The sequence below is a fragment of the Taeniopygia guttata genome, chromosome 5 (assembly GCF_048771995.1).
Source record: "Taeniopygia guttata chromosome 5, bTaeGut7.mat, whole genome shotgun sequence".
Classification (NCBI taxonomy): Eukaryota; Metazoa; Chordata; class Aves; order Passeriformes; family Estrildidae; genus Taeniopygia; species Taeniopygia guttata.
Window position 1 is genome coordinate 61,781,852 of NC_133030.1, and position 22,559 is coordinate 61,804,410.

At 49.5% G+C, this 22,559-nt stretch overlaps 1 protein-coding gene across 3 annotated transcripts in view; it reads right to left on the reverse strand.

The window, feature by feature from the left end:
- Positions 1 to 18,207, reverse strand: part of SAMD4A (sterile alpha motif domain containing 4A) — a 97,194-nt gene extending 78,987 nt beyond the window's left edge. For 2 of the 3 annotated variants that reach the window (XR_003960953.4, XM_030275248.4), the window contains exons 1-2: positions 17,963 to 18,207; positions 17,148 to 17,746 (exon numbers count right to left, since the gene is read on the reverse strand). Coding sequence is in view for 2 of the 3 variants with exons in the window: in XM_030275248.4 (XP_030131108.3) it covers positions 17,148 to 17,343 (196 nt within the window). In the remaining variant the exon portion in view is untranslated. Of the gene's footprint in view, positions 1 to 17,147; positions 17,747 to 17,962 lie in introns of those variants that run through there. The other variant, XM_072930579.1, reaches the window with a different exon arrangement.
- Positions 18,208 to 22,559: the final 4,352 nt, after the last annotated feature.

Sequence of the window (22,559 nt, forward strand, 5' to 3'; positions counted from 1 at the left end):
CCCTGAAATAGCTCCTTCCCAAACCTGGCTTCGGTTTCAGCTCCAGCTGTTCCCTCACAAATTGCTCCTCCTTAAATAGTCTCCCTTCCTCCTTCCCAGGGGAGGATTTGCCCCACAGGATGACAGCAGGCTGCACTGTCAGGAGAAAACTAAAATAGACTTTCACTAAGATTAATGTCCCACTAGCAGCTGTATTACAGTGAAATGCAACCACCTGGAGGGTTAATAAATATACAGATGGATTAATACAGAGACTTAAATTTATAAATAGACTGAACACTTCATTTCTGCAGTGAATTCCCCAGGAAGGAGGAAGGAGGAAGGTGGGAGCACCCACAAAATAAGGAATACACCACCCAGGCAGAACAGCCATGCACATCATAAAGCATCAGGAAGAAATTCTTCCCTGTGAGGGAGCTGAGGCCCTGGCACAGGGTGCCCAGAGAAGCTGTGGCTGCTCCATCCCTGGAAGTGTTCCAGGCCAGCCTGGATGGGGCTTGGAGCAAGCTGGGATAGTGGAAGGCATTCCCTGGCCATGGCAGGGGGTGGGAATGAGGTGATTTTTCAGGTCCATTCCACCAAAGCATTCTAGCAATTCTCCATTTGCAGCATCAGTGCTGGAGGAGTGTGAGGATACAGAACCAGGAAGGAGCTAACAGTGTTCTTGTCATTTACCACCCAATGCACAAAATTAGAGATAATAAAGCAAAGCAAATCCGAGTTGCATTTTTGGGGCAGAAGGGACTCAAAAATGAAGGCAGGTGGTTCAATACCCTAAATGAGTGTCCTTGCACACATCCAAAGCCTTCCCAAGCAGTTTTTGGAGAGGTGGCTGCTGCAGTCTGGCTGTCTGCAAGCAAGTAATGCAGATCAAGCACTCAGCAGCACTGCAAAACCAGCTATAAGCACACCTGCCAGCTGAACCTAGTAAATGGAAAAGAAAACTAACCTGGATATTGAGATTACTCTTGGAAAGACCAACTGTCTCTTCTCGTCCACCAGAAGTAACAGCAACGCGCTGTGGCACAAGCAAGGATTTGTATCTATAAAGTCAGGCTACAAGAATGAGTTTGTGTTTAAGTTGTGGTTCACCACCAAAAAGACCCACGTCAGGAGAAGCAGAGTGCTCAGTGCAGGATCAGATACAGCTATCTCCAAAAGCTGCACTGGTATCTGGTTGCACACACAGTTCCTCCATAGGATACGCAGTGGTGGGATGTGATAAATGGTAAAGCCATCCTTAGCAACGTGAAGGCATCTATAAACACCAGCCTCGTGTAACAGAGCAAACACAGAGTGGGAAAAGCAGCTGGTAAAAAAAGAGGGGGAAAAAGCCCACTTCTTTGACAGGATTTATTTTCAAATGATGGTTGCTCAAGCCTACTCGGGGATTCAGTACGTCAGGAGCAGCTCCCGTGCATGAGGATGAATGGTGACTCAGCAGGTAAAAGCTGTCAAAAACACATCTAAAATTGAAATGATAAAAAAAATCACGAGGAAAAGCTATAAACAGCTCAAGCAGTTTTGCTTTGTGCACTGGCTGGATGCCAGGGGAAGCCCATTGCCACCCCCAGCACCCACAGGGGTTCCCTCCTCCACAGGCAGAGCCACGGATGTCAGCGGGATCCCAGACCCCAGGAGCCACTTTGGGATCTGTGTCTGCCCCAAATACAACCAGCCATGGGATCCCATCACCACTGAATTTCAGATGGGATGCTAAAGACAGCCTTGCACCCCAAGGCACACAGCTTTCATTGCACGTTGCTCCAGAGAGGACAGGAGTGAGACTTCTTCATGCACATTCAGACAAAAATACTTCTTTTTTTTTAAGTTTTAAATACAAGTCAAAAAGCCCAGCCAACATGAAAGGCTGGATAAACACTCCTCCTTTCCCCAGCAGAAATTACAAAAATGCCTTTGAATTTGTTTTGGCAAGAAACAATGTTTTTTATGAAAGAGCTTCATTTAAAAGTCACAATTTGGAATGTATTCATCTATTCTACATTCTTTAAAAAAGTTTTAATTACCACTTTAGGAGTATTTTGACATAGTTTATGGTTTGTTAGATTGTGCTGTGTGCTACAAATGCCAAACACACCTTTTGGAAGTGCCTTATTATTGTATTAATGCAAAATATTGGGCTTGTGCTGCCGAGACTCGTGTCGGCAAATGAAAAATAATAAATTAATTCCATTTGGAGAAAACGCTGCCATTTATAACCCAGCAATTAAGAACAGATTTAATTTTAGATATTGCTGCACCCTTCAGCTTAGCAAGTTATTCAGTACCAACACTGGTACTATCAGTGTATGCTCAGTTCTTTAAAAAACAGACCCAGGCCAATTTCTCACCCCTTAAATTAGCGGTGCTAGACATGAAAAGTTAATGCTGCTTTCCTCTCTCCTAAAAGCTGCAACATATGGATTCTGCTTGGGGGAAAAAAAATACAGCACAAGCTGGGATTTCTACTGTAACAGGCCAAATTTTATCAGCCACAGGCACATAAGAAGTCAACAAAAAACTCCAAACCTCAATGGAGCGAGGCAGTGTTTGCAAACCAGGGGGTGTATTTTGAGGGAGAGGAAAACAGCTCAAATCCTGGCTCTGGAGAGATTCCCACAGCCCCATCTCCCTGCAGCAGGTAGGAGATGGAGAGAGGAAAACCCTTTTTATTTGGCAGGCAGCGGGAGGGAAGGTGATGCCCAGGGAGGGCTGGTGCTGCGGGCAGGGCTCCAGCTGGCACCGAGGGGATGGGAGGCTGCTGGCTGCATCCTGCACAGGGAACACTCACAGGGACCAGCACCTGCAGCCTGGCAGGGATGGGGCAACCCCAGGACACCCTGAGAGCCAAAATGGGACCCCAGTGGCTCCCCTGGCACAAAACACTGTCACCACCAGCGACCTGGACACTGTGAAAACAGACTGTGGCCAAGAAAAGGGAAGGGAAAAAGGAGCAAGGACATGGGAACTCCCCTTCCCCAACGTGTCCTCACAGTGTCACCAGGCCCCCAGGCACCTCCAGCAGCAGGAGACCACAATGTACGGAAAGAAGGGACACACACGGGTTGTGGCAGCAACCCAGACTTGGAAAGCAAAATTACCACATGTGGGAAGGTGTTGGAATCTGAGGTATTGGTGATTCCCAGATTGTAAAAGTCTCTGTCTTTCTGCCCCACTGCCAAAGCAGAAGCCATAATTGGTCTGTGCTGTTTCAAGGTTGTTTATTCTGTTTATCTCTAACATGTTCTGCTGCCCTGCCGCAGCTCTGTCCTGCAGGGCAGCGTGTGGGGCTCTGCCCTCAGTGGGATGGTACAAACATTAAATACCACAAACTACCTGTGCTGGATTTACAATAACGTGCCAATATCTGTCACCTACGTTGGACAGTGTGTCCCCAGCCTGAACCAACAGAAAAATGCCAACACCACAGTGAAACATGGAGGGCATGAAGAAGGAGAAAAAGGACAAGACACCCAATTCCTCCATCTTGTCCCCTCTGAACCCCTAATCTAGAAACTTAAAATTTTACTTTTGCACCCGTGCCACACTTAATTATTACTGATATCAAACACTCAGAGCTTGTAATTCATCCTGTAAGATTGAAAACTATTTTCCATGGACAGAGATCACAGACAGTGTCTCTGGGGGCTCTGTCCAGGGGGGTTCCTGACCCCTGCCAGGGTCCCAGACCTGCCAGGGCAGCCAGAGGGAAGCCCTGGATTCCCACAGGAAGGGACAGGCAGTGGGGCCCAGGGCATCCCCTGCAGCACTGAGGTGACACGGTGACACCTCTTTGCTATTGTCACAGCAGCACAGCTGCCAGGACACGCTGTGGGATCCCCAAGGGTGGCCTGACCAAAGCCAGGTGTGTTTTTGTCACATGAATGCTGGGGGCTTGCTGCAGGAAAAGCAGGATAATGCTTTGGGCTTCTCGTTACACAGGAGGCCAGAACAGGTAGCACACCCAGAGCTGTGTGAAAATAGCCAAGTTTGGGGTTTTTTGACATCGAGATGATGAAGACAACACTCACCACAGTAAGTTTTAATAGTGCAACAAAAAGATTTTGTGAAGCACTAAAGGGATCACCCCCCAAAATCCCAGTACCAAGCTGGGACAGAGCAGCAGAGCTCACACAGAGAAAAGCTCTCTGCATCCTTGGGACCCTACCCCAGATAAACCAAGTGACAAGGACTCAAAACCCCCAGAGGGATTTGCCAGCCCCCAAAAGAACCCAGGGCACCTTCACCACACCTTGACCTGCCACAAGCCCTCTTGGGGTACATGTAAAAGCAAGCAAAACTAAATTAAACCTTGGCTTTTATAGGGCTCCCCCTTCTCCTTGGACAAAAAAAGGAAAAAAAAATCCCCAAGCACATATTTTTATTTATCAAGATTCCAGGAGTCTCTTTTCCTGCTACATCCCTCTCAAAGGCTGTACTGAGGAAGATTGCTGTACTAATTGTAAGTCTCTAGAGATAAACAGGCTTTCCTCTGCTTTCACACTGGAATTAGTTACGCTCAGCCTGACCTTGCATTATTTTTAAGCTCTGCAACATTAAAAGAAAATTAGAGAGACTTGTTAAATCCCTTAAAAGGTAAGACAACCCTATTGCTCCAGGTTTACACACACAAAAAAACTCAAACCCAAACCAAAAACGAGCTCTTAAATCACAACTACCGCTTTAATGTGGTAGGATTTAGTCTTATATTTTAAATTCATTCATTTCTCCTTCACTCAAACAATCACACCAGCTTTAATGAGCTCTCCCTATGAAAACACCAACAACAAAGGATCACATTTGCTCTTGTTCCAGAGCTCCACACACCTCGAAAGGAAATCCTAAAGCAGCGTGTGCTTCTTAGCAGCCAGATTACCAGCTTTTAATCCTCTCTGCCAGATGTATTTTTAATCTTTTTGCATGTAATAAAGCAAATTAGTGTAATTGTATGGGTAAACTGAATCAAAATAGGCACATAAGATGGAAAAAAAACCCTGAATTTGGTTATGTTTTGCAGATCTGGCAACTAACAGAGCTGGGAGCTGAATCAGCCCTGCAGGCACTGGCAGAGGGAGAAGCTGCTGCAGGGTGAGTGAGGAGCTTCATCACCCCTTGGGCACAATTCATGGGCTTGTTTCTCCATGCAAGGGACCACACCAGCTCCTGGATGAGAAATCACAGCATGGTTTGGGTTGGAAGGGACCTTAAAGCCCATCCAGATTCACCCCTTGCCATGGGCAGGGACACCTTCACTGTGCCAGGTAGCACCAAGCCCCATCCAGGTTGCTCATCCCTCTAAACTGACACTGCTGGCTGTCTCAAGCCACCCCTGGAACTCATTATGTGGGTTCTTTGCTATCAGCAGGTTAGATGGGATATTGGGAATAAACACTTGGCTGTGAGGGTGGTGAGGCCGCAGCACAGGGTTCCCAGAGAAGCTGAGGATGCCCTTCAGGTATCTTCTCACAGAAGCCACCCTGCTACCAGAATTTTGCCAGGCAAACCCAGCACAGCCCAGGGAAATGGATCCTACAGCCATGAGGATCCTGCTGTTCAGGATCAGCTCAGTAGGGATGTGGGCTGGACTCCCAAATATCCCACATTGAGATTACTGACTGCTCAAGGCAGTGGCAGAAGACACCAACTACTCCCACTTTAAAACCAGAAACCAACTGAACATCAATGCTGACATCCAGCGTGGCTTCAGGAGGGATTTAAAGAACTTGGGCTTCTTCATTCCCTAGTCCCACACCATTCCCCACTACCAACCAGGATGGATTTCTAACAATGCAAAAGCATCTGCGCACATTTTTGTAATTATTTCAGACCCAGCAGAGAGTACCCTCCCCTTTCTGTAGGGTTAATCTAAAGAACAGTTGCCAAAATGCTGAGAACACAGTGGAACAATAGCTCCTCTGATGAAATTCCTCCACTCCATAGAGAAACCAGTATCCTCCAGCTGCTGTGGCTTGTCCAGAGAGATCTCCGAGTGTTTCCCGGCTCCCATAAATAACAGGGAGGGGAAGAAAAAAAAAAAAAAAAAAAGATGACAAACTCAAAGATTCGAGCGCAGCTTGCAAAAAATGACTGCAGAGCCCTTCCACCTAACCACAACACAAGTTTTATTAATGCAACATTTGCCTTGTGTGAAATATAAACCCGGGACATCAGTGGAGGGAGGGCAACGCCGGCCACCTGTCCCGGGGATAGAGACTCGCTAAACTTATCAGCACAGAGACCACTTCCAGCAGCTCCATCCCTTTAAATCCTCATTCTCAGTGGAATCTCTGATCAGTCATTTATAAAAGCTGGGAAGCCAGGCTGGACAGCTGAATTACAGCAGCTATTATCCCCATATGCCTGAATACCAGCAGACACCTTTATTTATAAAGGCTCTCCGGCTGACCGAGATTTGACATCGGCTACAAAAAGCACTCAGCATCCAACTGGCTGCTCCAGAAGAATGTGAGGAGAGGTTGGCAAAGCAGGGGCTAAGCAGACACCTTTGCACAGCTTCCCTGCTGCTGCCATGACTCCTAACCCAGCAGGTTTAAGTAATTGATTTCCTGAGCAGACACACAAAGTTGCACACCTTTGCCTCTTTTGCTATGGATTCAAATGCATTGTTATCCCCTCATCCTTAATTCTAAAATATTTGGAGCATTTTATCAGGCCTATACTCTCTCTTTTTAGGGTCTCTGCACTTTACAAGGTGCTGTTTGTTGTTTGTTCACCTTTAGGCTCATCCCCACCTGTGAGGTGTGAGCTCATTTTCCATGGAAACTGGGAACCTTGACAGGTCATACAAGTGCAAGGGGATGGGGAGGGAGAAGGTGATAAAAAAAATCCTAGTTGCTCTTGGCAGATTTTCTTTAGCTCTAACAGTTTCAGTGACAATGCCTGATAACAGAAGCTGACCAAAGTGAGAATTCTGCCTTACATTGACAGAATTCCCAGGAGCAGCAGATGCACACACAGCCCACAGGGCTCAGCTGGGCCAAGGAAGGCTCTAAGTGCCCATCACACTCCTGATCTACTGTAATAACCTGGAACAGGAGCTGGCACCTCTGCCAGGACACAGAGATTGGATCCAGTTCCCAACAGGGCTCCAAGGGCTGCCCTGACCCTTCCAGCAGAGCCACTGTAAGGAAGGGATTTCCTTGCCTCATTTCTCAAGCAAGGACCACTGAAAGCATCCTCCTTTGACCTCCAAAAGCATCCTTGTTCAGCCTGGAGAAGAGAAGGCTCCAGGGAGACCTCAGAGACCCTTCCAGTGCCTACAGGAGTTATGAGAGAGCTGGAGAGGGGCTTTGGAAAGGGATGAAGTGACAGGACAAGGAGGAATGACTTCCCACTGACAGAGGGTAGGGATGAATGGGATTTTGGGAAGGAATTCCTGGCTGGGAGGGTGGGGAGGCCCTGGCACAGGGAGCCCAGAGAAGCTGTGGCTGCCCATGGATCCCTGGAAGTGTCCCAGGCCAGGTTGGACAGGGCTTGGAGCAACCTGGGACAGTGGAAGGTGTCCCTGCCATGGCAGGGGTGGAACAAGGTGAGCTTTAAGCTCCCTTCCAGCCCAAATCATTCTGGAATTCTGTGATCCTTCCTGTTCCCAGCACCCATCCCTCCCTCCCACTGCAGCAAAACCCTCAGCTCCAGACTGAGCCTCAGCACAACTCTCCAGCTGGAATTCCCTACAGATGATGAAAATGAGAGAGCTGAGAGCAGCAGGAGCAGCCAAGTGATCTCAGGCATCCCTCACAGCACAGCCTGGAGCCCTGGGGAGGTTTTCCTGAGGGGCTGCTGGATGGGATCCCTGTGGTGCCGCCCTCAAACCCCCAGCAGCAGTGTCAGGTAGGAGCTGTGTGCTGTCCGTGCACTGCAGAGTAAGTTGTTATGGTTACTGAAGGGTTTGTTGGGCTTTTTTTCCTCCTCTTCTAAAAGGAATTCTTATCAGTTTAACATAATACCACCAGTCAATAACAATTCTTATCTTAAAAGGTCACTCAGGTAGTTATAACTCAACATTTCATCTATGTTTGCATTATCTGGAGGGAAACAGTCAGGGGACTTTGTATTTTTTTTAATAATCCACTTCTTTGCAACTCTAAGATTTTAGAAAAACCCTACCCAGAACCAAGCTGACCCTGTGGCAACTTGAGCACACTGGGGAACAGTCAGAAAAAAGGTAGAAAAATCACATTGATGTTTGCTGCATGAGAAACAAGAGTAATATCCCAACAGAAAAACTGAAAAGCAGGAAAATGTATGGACAGAGACTGCAGCTGCTGCAGAAACACCACGTTCTGATTGTAAATGTCAGATCAGCCAAGTTCCACCACAACAAAAGTTGTGGGTTTTCCCCTCCACTTCTCTCTCCCCAATTTCTTCCTTCTTTAATTCCCATTGCTGACAGGGGAGAGAGAAAAGGGGACAACAGGAAAAACCCAATGACAAGAACTGATCTGTGATGTTCAGGGTTAAAAACATAGGGAAAAAATAAAGAAAACAAAAATGCAGCAGCATGGAAAGTGGGTTTTAAGATGCTTCTGGCTAAACCTGGTTAAACCCTCTTTTATCCACCCACTCAATTCCTTCTTATAACAATTAAAACTCCAAACACAGCACATGCCCATTCCCCACCAGGCAGCAGCACAGCCAAGGGGCAGGAGAACTAACTTGTTAAAAGAAAGGCAGGTTTGTGGCTTGCCTGAAACAAGTTATATTAAAAAAAAAAAAAAAAAGCAATCTGGAATTAATTATTTGTGAGGATCAGTAACAGAAGAGAAGTTTTTTGAAGCACCCCATGCTTCTAAAGCAGGGCAGCCTTGCTTGAGAGCAAAGAGCGGAGCAGAGCTGCTGAATCCTGCAGAGGACAGTCACAATATTAACATTATTTTAAGCAAAATAACATCTCCAGGCATGACAGTTCAACAAGCTGGGCCACATCCAGCTCCTGCAAGTAAAAGGGAAGGTTTGCAGGGGTTGTGGCAACAGGGCTATCAGTATCACCCATCTGTGTTTTCCACCTTGGACAGTCCCTTCCACAATGTAAAATGATCCTGAATTTGTGGTAGCACCTCTCTCTGCCCCAGAATAATCCACAGAATACAAGAAAGTGTTTGCCCTGCAGCTCAAGCACTGCAAATGCCCTGAGAAGCCTGCCAAGGGCAGCAGCCAGGGTTAATGGCAGAGAAATACATGTTTTATACCCTGGGTTCAACTCAGAGAGCAAAAATCTACAGGCATCACCAGCAAGCTCCAGACAGGAGTGCTGAGCCCAGGACGCCTCAGCTGAGGTGCTGCAGCACTCACCTGCACAGAGCCCACAGAGAAACCAGGGTAAAATTCAGAGACTTTCACCAAAACCCTTGGTACAGCCATGCCATGGAGTCACTTTGTAAATACATCCATAAAACCCCACACTGAAAGGGGCATGATGGGTGAGCCTGTGCTGGAAAATCCTTCACCTACAGCTCCTCCTGCTTCAGCCAGGAGTGTTTGTCTCCTGCATGGAGAGCCAGGAGAAGCTCGTGCACCTGCCTCACACAGCCAGCTCCTGTGCCAGGCACAAAACAAACTGGGTTTCTGCCTCTGCAGCTGGCCCACTCACCCTGACCAGGCTCATTTTCTGCTCAGCACCTAGAAACAGAGCAAACCAAGTTGCAGAGCTGTCCTGCTATGGATGAGACCATCGCATGGACTGCTCCATCAGAGAAAATCCAGCTTGCAATCCCTCTGTGCCAGAAATATAACCCCCTCTGCCCACAAAACCCCTTCCAAAGAACAGCCAGCAACACCTTCCCCACCAGAGAATCCCAAACTTGTTTTGATGAGATCCTGCCCTTCCACTTAATGCATCTGCTGCGGAAGAGGAAGTCAGGAACGGATCTGCTCACTCCAACCTCAACTTTATTTGTAATTACTGGGCCAAGATGGAAAGCCACTGGCTTGGCTGTTTGCCATTGCCCAACTCGCACTCAGCGATGACCTCTGCAAATCTCTGTGTCTCTTCCTAGGACCAGAGCACTGGAAAGATAAACACAGCATTTTTTAAGGGAAAAGGGATGACCATGCAAACCTGGGGATCCCTTGCATCAGACCTGCAGCCTCTTTTAGATCCCCCAGCAGCTCTTGAGTAACCAAGAGTTAGTAAAATAGTAATGGTCTTGTTTATTTGGTTAAAATAGGAAATACAAAGGGCACATGCACACTCAGAGGTAGATTTGCACAAACACACAGTTCATATGAGGGCTCATCCCACCACCCTTGTAGCATTTCTGCAGACAAAAATGGCTTCAAACACAACGAGCTGTGCTTTGTGTGGGCTCCTGCACTCAGCTGGCACCGTGCAAGAAGTGAGGAGGACACAGGGGCCATCAGGTGGGAGCCCCAAAACACAGCACTGCAGCACAGCAGCTGCTCCTCTCTCTGGTGAGCCCAGCCCCAGGGCTGGGGTGCAGGGGCAGTGCCAGGGGTGCCCTTTCTCCCAGCAGTTATCTGTGGTAACACTAGACACGAGCTCGACGCCGGAGCGCTAAAGCACTGACGGATGCATCCTAAAATAAAGCTGGAGTTCACACTAATTACTATTTCAGTTACACTGATTGCAAACACAACTCCCAGCTCGGGAAGAAGTGGCTTTCACAGGCCACAAATGAAACCAAGGTGTTGGTTTTTTTTTTTTTTTTAAGGAGCATGAGAAAAAGAAAGGGCAAAGCTTGAGAAATTGTAGGGAGATGGGAATTTGCCTCGTGATCCACAACCTTCAACTGCTTCAGGGGAACTCTGTGGGAAAATTCAGCTGACTGGAGCATTAACTACTTTAAAATCAACTGACTGAATTGCAAATATATAACTGGCGAAATGGACATGCAGCTTTGCTCAGATTTTGAGGTCTAACACGGCAAAGGATGCAACTGTGCAGAGGATCATCCACCAGCAACGGTGTGAGCTACGAGCAGAGCGCTTTCCCCACTCATCCATTTAATCTCGTTTGCAGACAAGTGTATTCACAAACTAGATTATTTTAATTGATGGCTATACAGCTGGTTCCTATTCAGCTCTTGATCTAAAGCTGTCCTCGACCTCTACCATCAATCTGTATCCTGAGAGTGATGCTCTGTGTGCTTCCTCTCCTTCACCAACATCCTCCCTGCTCCCACTCTGGTAGGAGAGAAAGAACTTCAGCTCTGCTGCTCTTCCAAGCACAAATACAAGATACGTGCACAGAAGGAATCAAGGAACAAGCTGGTCCAGGCAGAGAATTCCAGCTCAGGCCTGTGATGATACAGGAAATGCTTCCCTGCCTCCTTCACACGCACTTCAACAGTGGGACTTTTCCCAACTGAAGTCAGTGAGGAAATTAACTCTGACATCAGACATCAAGCCCCTCACTGAACTACCTGGGAAAATGGTTAAAAGGACACTGCAAAATATGGAAAAGTCTCTGGGAGAAGGCAGCCTACCCATGAGCAACCTTCTTGCACCACACTGTGCTCCAGGCAGCAAAACTGTTACCATTAGTTAACTTTTTCCGTCTCATTTTAAGCATTACTGCTTAAAAATTACCACCCTGGCAAGCTCTGTCACCCCCCCATCCAAAAGACCTGGCCCTCATTAGCTCTGCCAATGGAGGAGACTTTGTCATTCATGCTGGCAAAATTCTGGGAGCAGGCACAGGAGCATTTCCTTACTCCTCTTACTGCAAGGAACACGTGCCAAGAACGACAAGGGAGTTTTTAAGTAAATAGGAGAAAATATAGAAGAGCAAAGTGCAAGCCCAGAAGAGTCTCCTGTAGGTCCTAGCACTGGGGTGAGGGGGACAGCAAAGGGAAACCTTTGTGATGCCACACCACAGACCTTCCTGCAGCCTGCAGTGCTTCCCACAGCCGCTCTGGAAAGCATCCTTAAAAATAAAAATAGCTTTGAATCACAAAAGAACACTGGGTGTGTAGCCTGGCACAAAGCCCCTGGTTAACACCACTCTGGTATTTCTGTACCCCTACCCTTGGTATTTTCCAAAAACCCCAGCACTGATAGCTTTTAGCCATCAGGTTTGCAAACCAAACCTGGGAAGGATGTATGGCAGCAGGTCAAGCACCAGCAGGCAGGTTAAAAGCAAGTGTGAGCTCAGCAGATTTGAGGCTTGCCCAGGTCACCCAGAGAAGGTGGGGCTGCCCCATCCCTGGGAGTGTTCAAAGCCAGGATGGATGGAACTCTGAGCAGCCTGGTCTGGTGGAAGCTGTCCCTGTCTGAGGGGTTTCAACAAGATGATCTTTCAGGTCCCTTCCAACCCTTCTGTGAGTCTGTGATCTCTCCATTTAGGAGTCTCAGCTCCTAATTTTTAATGAGCAGAGCCAGCAGGGCTGCTCACATCCCTCTCCAGGCAGAGACGAATGTGTGCAATGATCACACAAAGCCAATGTCCAGCCCTGCACTTAGAATTTCACACCACATCCAGCAAGCACAGCCTAAGCTCCTCACCCCATCCTCCTCCTGGGCTCCTCCAGTCCCACTGTGTGACAGCCCAGCAATACCCTCACACAGCCCTAGGACATTTAAACCAGAGCTCAGCATTGCAATGCAACTGTAAGCCAAGAAGCATTTTTTTAAAAATGGGAAACACCCTCAAACTGGGCACTGGATGATTTGCCATCCGTGGGGGTCACCAGGGATGAACTAAAAAATTCGTACAGTGCAGGGGTAGCAGCTTCCTGATGGGCTGGGAGACTGTCTGCAGCTGGGGTGGCAGCAACAGATGCAGGGCTGGAGCCACAGGGAGCTAAGGATATAAGCAGCAAGGTCTGCAGGAATATGTAATACCTTTTAATAGACCAGCTGGTACAGTTGAGAAAAAAAAACCCCTACAACCACACAAGCCCTCCTTTGAGCTGGTGCACCTTCATGCCTGGCCATTTTTTCCAGCTGCATCACTTGGTCTATTAAAAGACATTACAGCTCCCTGCAACCCTTGTCTCTTCCTTTGGCCAGTCCTTCCCAGGATGAGGAATTTAGGTCATCCTGATGCTCCCCTTGTGATACCTGACAGCCTGCTGAAATGAAATAAAGATCTTGGCCCTAACATATGGAGCAGTTAATGTCTTGTGCACAGGCCAGACAAAGCTTGTTGTCCTTTAAGGCCAAAAAGCTCAAAGCTGTCACTGCTTCCATCAGTGCACGTGGGTGTTTGGACACCTGGAGGACCTACAGGAGTCTTTGGCCACTTCTGTCAACCTTGCAGGAGTGAGGAAGCCAGGGCTGGTGGGGCAGGATGTGGGACTGCTTTGGGAACAAACTGCAGAGGGATGCTGGAGTAGAGGAAAGCAGATTTTACACTCAATGCCCAAAGCCTACAGACCACATTTCATGGCCACAGCCCCCACATCCCCTCACTGGGTCTGCAGCCCACAGAGCAGCCATACCCAGCACCCCTGGGTGCCCCAGGAGGAGCACAGGTCCCATTCCCAGCACAAGGCTCACCCCACTCCTGCCTGACCTTTCCTGGTAGCTTAGAGGAGGTCACCGCGCCCTGATGGCTCCGAGCAGCTGGGACTGAAGCTGCCCAGCAAGGCCAGGCTGGAAGGAAGGAAGGAAGTTATAGCAGGCTTTTAAATAGTGCTCTGCAATACCTGAAACTTCTATTTCTGTGCATGGATAATATGGTTTCCATATTCTCCTCCTTCTCAGCAGACCAAGCCATTCACGCTCAATTTGAATTAGCAACAACCCACACTCTTCACCAGTTTAAACCATTAAAGCTCAGTGAAGCCACTGTGTAGGACAGTCCCAAGCTGTACATTTTCACCCCATGAAGAATGCATAGATGTCCTTCCATGTTTGCTTCCCACTCCTATTTTCCCTTTATAACCAAGCATTGGACTGCAGGTGGTCTTGCAGCCCCCACAGCTCCATGTGCCCCCAGACACCAATGCAGCTTCCTGCAAGACATCTGAGGCTGTCAACAAGGTTACATCCACCCCTCCAGGCTCAGGCAGGGAACCAGAGAACCAGGAGGATCCCCAGGGCTTCCTGAGGGTCATACACAGCTGTACACAGCAGAGCCACACGGAGTTTGCAGTACTGATGAGGACAGCTTGGCTGTCATTATGAAAACACCCTCACACTTGGAAAAAAAATCACCAAGATAGAACTCCTTCAAACTAAATATACTTGCTTCTCTGTAGCAATTAACCAGTTAAAATTTTTTCTTCCTTGGGTTTTCCCATCACATCTGCCACTCATCAGACCTCTCATCTTGAGTCGACCAGGCAAGAAACAACCTGGACACCTTTCTGAAATGGGTTTTCCTCCATGCCTGGTGCACACACCTGAAGGCTCTGAGCCCAGCACCACCGGTCAGAGAGGATCTCTGAGCTCTGGTCTGCCTCTGGGACCCCTCCTGATCTCTGCTGTTGGTGAAAATATTTCCAAGGATGGTGCCCATCCACCACGGACCACAGCAGGACCATCACACCTAGGAGTAACATTCCAGTTTTCCCACCTCCCCACAGGGCTGGGACAAGCAGGTCCTGCATGCATGAAACAACTCAGTTCTCATGAGAACCCAGCATAATTCCAACACCTGCTCCAGGACATTAGCCCAGCACGTTACATTCAGCTGGTGACACCCCTTCCCAGACTGTGGATTTCACAGAAAGGGAACATCCCCTGCCCTACAGCCCCCAGACCAGGGATACCAGTGGGACACCTACAAGCAGGGAGCCGCTATTTCCAAGTCAGCAAACACCAGGAAAATGCACCAGGAGCCACCTCAGGCCCCAGCCCAGGAAAGACTCGAGCCCAAATCAGTAATGCAAACACCAGGATTCAAAGAGTAACGAATAATGCAAGGTTTGATGACGACGTTGCTGTTCAGGACTTGGTGTGATTCCACTGCCAGGCAAGTGATGAGTGCCAGACTGCCAAACAGGCGTGGAACAGGAGTGATTTAAGGAATACAGGTGGTTTTAGGAAGGCAGGACCAACACAGGAGACTAAAAGCTGTTTCCTAACTGAGCCTGGTTACAAATCTCAGCTAAACTTCTCTGCACTGCAACAGGACTGCCTGGCAAAGTGCGTGTCCTGCTCTGCAGGATGCATGGATACGTCCATCCCAAGGGAAAGCCATACAGAGGGGATGCCTGGTGAGAAAGAGGAACTCGACAGATCCAGGTTTTGGCACCGGAGCTACGAATGCCCTGGAGGAAGAGATCATTTTTGGAAGGCACGCCAGGGAGAGCTCAGGCAGCTCCACCAACGCAGCAAGGGCCAGGCAGGAGGCTGGATGCCAAGCTCTGCACGCAGGAGAAACCCTCGCGCCAAGCAAGGTCAACGGGATTACAGGGGCAAGCAGGGATTGCTCGCACGAGTGGAGATGGGAAGGGCCCAACCCCTGCTCTGCACCCAAGCTTACACCGAGAAAATGCCACCACACAGGCGGCCCTACGTCACTCTGTGTCCAGGACCACTTCAGAGCCCTGTTTTCCTTCAAAATTTGCCAATCCTGGTGGCAGGAGGCAAATCACCCTCCCTCCAACTCCTTGGCTGACCGAGGGGACACGGCTACTGCCAAACCCACAGCCAGAATGAAAAGCTGAGATGCTGATAAAAAAAAATAAAATTAAAAATACATTGCTCAAACCAACTTGCAGAGGGAACTGCTGCAAACCTGTGCAAAAGCTGACATGGAAAGCTGCAGATTTATCCAGGAGTTTGGAGTATGTGTTCCCTCTCGGGGCCTCCCCACCCAAAGGGATGGATGAGGTTCATCCCTTCAGCTGTTTATAAAAGCAGCAGCATTCCTCCCTCTCATTCCTGCGAGCTATATAAGGGAACAGCCAATTCCAGCCCCGATCCCTTTGCGCCGGAGCAGCTCCAGGCTCGGTTTCCTGCAGAAGGACTTAAACCCGTCCTCGGTGGAACACGGCGCTGCGCTGGACCTTGTCATCAAATGGCAGCACAGGCGGCTGCCAAATCCTGCCGGCTCGGTGCTCTAATAGGGAACAGCTGGAGAAGGACCCTGCATTCCTCCCGCCCCGTCCACACCGGGGGCTCTGTTCGGGATCCGGCCGCAGCATTCCCACCCATCACTGAACACAGCCGGCGCCGCTCTGCCACGCACAGCCCAAAACCCAACAGCTTCCAGCCCCCTGCGACTTTGCTGCTTAGGAATGGGGGGCTTGCTTTGCTTTTTTTTTTGTTTGGGTCTTTTTTTTTTTTTTTTTAATTTTTTTGAGAGGTGTTGGAGAAACAGAACTGCGCAACTAAATGGCATTTTGCCTTCCCGGCTGACCCTCTGTGTTACAAAAACTCTACTTTAAGCAACTTGCATCCCTGTGTACATCCACACATCTGTAACACACCCCACATAAATAAATACGGGAGCACACGGCGCAATTCGCACAGCGGTTGTGCCATTCCCATCCTGCCCCAACTCCCATTTACTTTGGAGGAGTTGAGCAACTTGTAATGGCAAATAAATAAAAGAAAAATACACTTTTGGTAGCCACGCACATTTTCTGTCCTGCACCCTGCATGCTCAGTAACACGAAACAGTCCACTCATATTTTCTCAGAGCTCTGCTGGAACACAAGGGGGTATTCAGAGCCGCAGGAAAAAAAATGCGTCCAAACAGGATCTGAATGATGAAATAGGAATTGCCACATTTAACAGGAAAAAAAAAAAAAAATAGGATAACCCAGTTGCCCAGACCTTTATACAATAACAGTTCGTCTGAGGTAGCGATGGGCTGCTTCTGCATGTTGCAGAGAGCAAAGCAAGCCACGTTGCCCAAAAGAAGCCTAGAAAATCCAGACTCTACGTGACCTGACTTACTTATTTCACAGGAAACTGCATGGAAGGAGGAAAGGGGGGCACGGGGGGGGAAAGGAAAAAAAAAAAAAAAAAACCCACCAATCATTCATGCTACCGTAGTTACACCACGCCATGGAGCGGAGTAGTTTGCTGTGAAAAACCAAACTGAAATAAGCCAAACCCCGTTTGGAAAATAAAACGTGAGCAGAGAAGCCGAGCTGGGGGAGCCCCCGGCTCCCAAACCGCACCCGTTTATTTGGTGTTGGGTGTATTTTGATTTTTTTTTAAATTTTGACGGCATTAGAGAAGGCTCGCAGCAAAACGCCAGCACTCACCGGGGTTGTTGGCCTCCCCTTCGAGGATGTGGAGCTCGGTGCAGTCTGCCAGGGAATGCTCGAGGCAGAGCTGGAGGAAGCGAGCCTGGGTCCGGCTGACGCGTTTGAGCAGGGAGAGCAGCGCAACAGTCTGCTCGCACTCGTTCCAGCCCTTGAACCACCCGGCCAGCACGCCAACCTGGTCTCGGAACATCATGGTGAGCCGGAGGGACAGCTCTGCGGGGAGAGAATAAATAACCGGGACAGCCTCCCTGCCCCGGCGCCGCTGCCGCCACCGTGCTCGGGTCAGGGGTGTTAAAAATAAAAATAATAATAATAATAATGATGATGATGATTTAAAAAAAAAAATCTCCTCTGCGACGCGAAGGGCGGGTTTGGTTTCTGGACGCAGCTCTCGGCCTGGGCTGGGTTTTGCTCCCTCTCTTCTGGCTTCGGTGCAGCGCTGGATTCCTGGAGGGAGGGAGCGAGGGAGGGAAGGAGGGAGGTGGTGGGGCCGACAAAAAAAAAAAAAAATAAAAAAAAGCCAAAAAAAGGAAAATCCCAGCGTCAGAGCTGCAGCCAGCGAGGGGAACGACCTCCTCCCGGCGGGGGCTTCACACCTGGAACAGAGAGAGGAGGGGGCGTCAGGGGGGCTGCGGGAGGATGAGGAGGATGGAGAGGAAGGCTCGCACTCAGCCTTCCTCCCACCCCCGCCGTCACCGCGATCCCCTCACATCCAGCACCGCCATTTGGGATGGGGAGAGGGGAACACCCAGCACAATCCCCCCCCCAAAAGTTCTCCCCCTCACACACACTCCGTACAAAAACACACTCACCTGACTCATAGCGGCCCCGGCGATCGGGGGAGGAGGGGGCGGCGCGGCGTTTTTAAGGTGGCCGTGCCATGTCCATGGGATGAAAGGGGGGGGAAAAATGAGGGAAGGAGGCGGGAAAAGGGAAAAAGGGAAAGAGGGGAAGGGAGGGGGGGGGCGCGCGCGCGCTCCGCGGCGCGAGACTGAGCCCGGCCGCGCGCCGGGCCCCCGCTCCCCCATGGCGCTCATTTGCATACGGGTGACGTCATCGGCGGGTGGGCGGGGCCGGGCCGCGCGCCGCTGAGGGGAGCCCGAGGGGGACGCGCGTCCCCCGTGTGTCCCCTCTGTGTCCCCTCTGTGTCCCCCCCCTTCCCATTCCTTTCTGCCACTCCCCCCGGGAATTTTGGGCGCTCCTCCCGCACAGGGAATGCTGGAAAACACAAAACGCTCTCCGGATCCGCAGCCGGCCCGCGGAGCTCCCGCTGGAGGAAACCACCCTCTAGTGGGCTGCGGGGTAATGGCAGGGGGGATGTTCTGAGGGGAAAAGCGCCGCTTTGGGGTCTGGTGAATGTGGCCTCGTCCCCAGATGGTACTTCTTAAAACTTCTTTGTTTTGTTTTTTTTTTTTTTTTTTTTTTTACCCCCAGAGTTTTGCATAAATATACAAGGATTTAACCCCGCCAAGCGTGCAGGGACAGGATTTGTGTTTGGGTTATCATTTCCTGTGCAGATTTTATTTCCCTTTCCCATTTCTCATTTATTTCCTTTCTTTTTTCCTTTTTATTTTCATTTATTTCCATCCCATATTAAGATAATTAAAGAAGGAAAATGGGGGATAAAAAACCCTAAGCACAAGTGTTTGCAAGAAGGCATCAAATACTGAGCATAAGCAAACATTTTATAAAGCAAAAATAAAGGTGTAAAGTGATTTTATCTGTGGGCTTTTTATTTGTGGGAGTACCAGTCAGTTTTAAGCAATTTATTCTTGTCTTGTCACTCCAGGCTGTTGTCCAAAGTGTCTCTCCAGCTCAGAGCCCCTTTAGGAGTCCCCAAAAATCTGATCCATGCTCAGGAGCAAGTGACACTGGTGCCTCTGCCCAGGGCAGTGGTGGAGTGCCCATCCCTGGCGGGATTTAAAAGCTGTGAGGATGTGGCACTTGGAGATGGGCCAGTGTTGGCCTTGGCAGTGCTGGGGGAATGGCTGGACTTGATGATCTTAGAGGGCTTTTCCAACCTTAACAATTCTGTGATCCCACGATTCTACCTTTGCAGCATCTCCCTGCCCTCATCACTTTGAGGACAGAGAAGTTCAGAGTTAAGAGACAGCCCAGGTGTCAGGACATGGTCTGGGAAGGAGACACGAAGAGATCATGGCAAAGGGGGGGCTGAACCCCTCCACCAGTGAGTCACAGAATCACAGATCTTAAAGCTCATTTCATTCCAACCCCTGCCATGGGCAGGGACACCTCCCACTATCCCAGATCGCTCCAAGCCCTGTCCAACCTGGCCTGGGACACTTCCAGGGATCCAGGGGCAGCCACAGCTTCTGTGGGCACCCTGTGCCAGGGCCTGCCCACCCTCCCAGCCAGGAATTCCTTCCCAATATTCCATCTGACCCTGTCCTCTGGCAGTGGAACCCATTCCCCCTTGTCCTGTCACTCCAGGCCCTTATCCAAAGTCCCTCTTCAGTTCTCTTGGAGCTGCTTTAGAAATCCATCCCCTACCAGTGGCTATGTGCTCTGGTGGGGGCTGGAGAAAGCAAAACTCCATGATTGTGCATCCTTTGGTTGCTTTTAAAGCTACACATGTCTGAATCTGCCCTTTTTGGGAGGAAAACAGTGGTGGGGAAACAAAGGCCACCCAAAACCACCAGGAACACCTGGTCCTGTGTGCTGGAGCATCAATCCCACTGCAGGATGATGAGATGAGGATCACCAGGTAGCCATCAAGTGCAAATGGTCCATCTCACCACACTTGGAGTTTGCTTTTAGCTCTCAGTCTGGCTGGTGACTTGTCAGAATCTGTGGGTATTGGTGATTCCGAGATTGTAAAAGTCTCTGTCTTTCTGCCCCTTTGCCAAAGAAGAAGCCATAATTGGTCTGTGCTGGTTTCAAGGTTGTTTATTCTGTTTAACATGTTCTGCTGCCCTGCCACAGCTCTGTCCTGCAGGGCAGCGTGTGGGGCTCTGCCCTCAGTGGGATGGTACAAACATTAAATACCACAAACTACCTGTGCTGGATTTACAATAACGTGCCAATATCTGTCACCTACGTTGAACAGCGTGTCACCAGCCTAAACCAACAGAAAAATGCCAACACCACAGTGAAACATGGAGGGCATGAAGAAGGAGGAAAAGGACAAGGCACACCCAATTTCCTCCATCTTGTCCCCTCTGAACCCCTAATCTAGAAATCTAAAATTTTACTTTTGCACCCGTGTCACACTTAATTATTATTCTTATCAAACACTCAAAGCTTGTAATTCATCCTGTAAGATTGAAAACTCCTCTCCATGGACAGAGATCACAGACAGTGTCCCTGGGGGCTCTGTCCAGGGGGGTTCCTGACCCCTGCCAGGGTCCCAGACCTGCCAGGGCAGCCAGAGGGAAGCCTTGGATTCCCACAGTGACTAATTAAACAAACTGGAGTTCCCTGCCAACAAACCCCGGCCATCTGCCTCGTCCTCCGGCTCCATCCCAAGAAATGCTCCACCAAGGAGCCCCTTTCCCCTCACCTAAGCGCTGCCAGCCCTCTCACTGTCGGGATATGCTTTGGGATGGCCGTGGAGCCGTGAGGATGCACCATCTGCCGCGCCGGGTGCGCGTCTCGCGCGGGAACGCGGAGCGAGGCTCCCGCGGCACGAGGAGCTCCGGGTGGGAACGCCGTGCGCTCACACCCCGCTAATTTAAGGCTTGCCAAGCTGGCTGTGCCAAGAACGCCTCCCAGGTTTTGCATTTTGCATGTCTAAAGTGGGAAAGGCAGCGATGGGAAGGATATTTAGGGCTGAAGCAGTAAATGCATCCCTCTGTGAGGCTGGGCAGGGCGGTGGGAAATGGTGTCCCCCCACACCAGCAAGTTGTGGTGGAAAAGAGTAAAAGGACCAAAGCCACGGTTTCTATCCTGTGCTCCAGGAGATACCAAAACCATGCTTACTAATTGATCCAAAAATAATCACTCAGAATTTAGGACCCCACAGTTCCCATTCCCCAGAACGTCCCAAGGAGGCAGCTGTGGAGGAGTGAGACCCTGACGTAACAGCACACGCCTGATGTTTGGAGGTTTCTATGGTAATTAAAAAACAGATCTGTGACCCGTGGAAGAAATTCCTTGCTGCATTCCGTGCTCTTCAGGGCGGGTGCCCGTGCAGATCTGTGCGATGGAAGGATCCTCAAGCTGGCTGGGAGCAAATCTCCTTCCCTGACTGCAGTGGAGGCACTCACCAACACCCCCGTGGCCAACTCCCTTCCCAGCAGATGGAGTATCCAAAGTGCACACCACGTGTCCTGGGAGCAAAGACACCCCACAGAAAACACAAGATTGAGTGGAGAAGCAGGGTAATTCTCTTGTATAAGGTAATTCCTGTGGGACCTTGGGATCTTTGCAGCTCCAGCTGGAGCATTTCTGCAGGGCTGCAAGTCCCTGGGTGGGAAGCAGAGGCTGTCAGTGGCGCTGTGCATCCGTGTTGTTGTGGGCTGGGGCAGAGCAGATGCTGGTCTGGGGTGGGTCATGGAATCACAGAATATCCTGAGCTGGAAGGGACCCACAGGTTCATCCAGACCAACTCCTGAGGGCATTGTCCAAATGCTCCTGGAGCTCTGGCAGCTTTGGAGCTGTGACCATTCCCTGGGGAGCCTGGGCAGTGTCCCACCACCCCTGGGGGAAGAACTTTTCCTGATATCCAACCTAAACCTGCCTTGACACAGCTCCAGCCATTCCCTGTCACTGCCATAGAGAGCAGAGATCGAAGCTGCACCCTCCATGAGGTCTCCCCTCAGCCTCCTCATCTCCAGGGTCAGTACAGCAACATTTAGATTTCTGTTTACTATTTCAGAGGGAAAATAAGAGGCCTGTGGTAATATTAGCCAAGCAGGTGGTCTAAGCAAATTAGTGAATCCTGATGATTCCCGAGTTCAAAGGAAGCAGTTGCTCATCTCTGTGGAAGCTATCTGATAACATATTTAGCTGAAGAAAGGATGAGTGTATCCACCAGCACACAATGGCCCAGATTTCCTAGCTCATTAAACCCAAATATTAGTGAAAATACCATGGTAAGCAAGCTGAGATAATTAAATACAACATCATTTCCATTTGTTCCTAAACAGTGTGGGAATTGGCCACTGGGATGGCATCATTTCTCTTACCTGGGGTGGTGAAGTGGAGCTGTAAAATTCACACAGAAAAACACCCTTTGAAAAGCAAACTTGCACCAAAAAGAAATAGAATAAAATAAAATAAAATAAAAAGTAAACAATAAAACCTATATGGATCTGTATTTCCAAACTGGATGAGGCAGACATTAAAAACTCACAGAATCCTTGAAGGATTTGGGTTGGAAGGGACTTTAAAGACCATCTTCCACCCTCAACATGACCTTCCACATGGATCAGCTCTCAGTGTGGATGT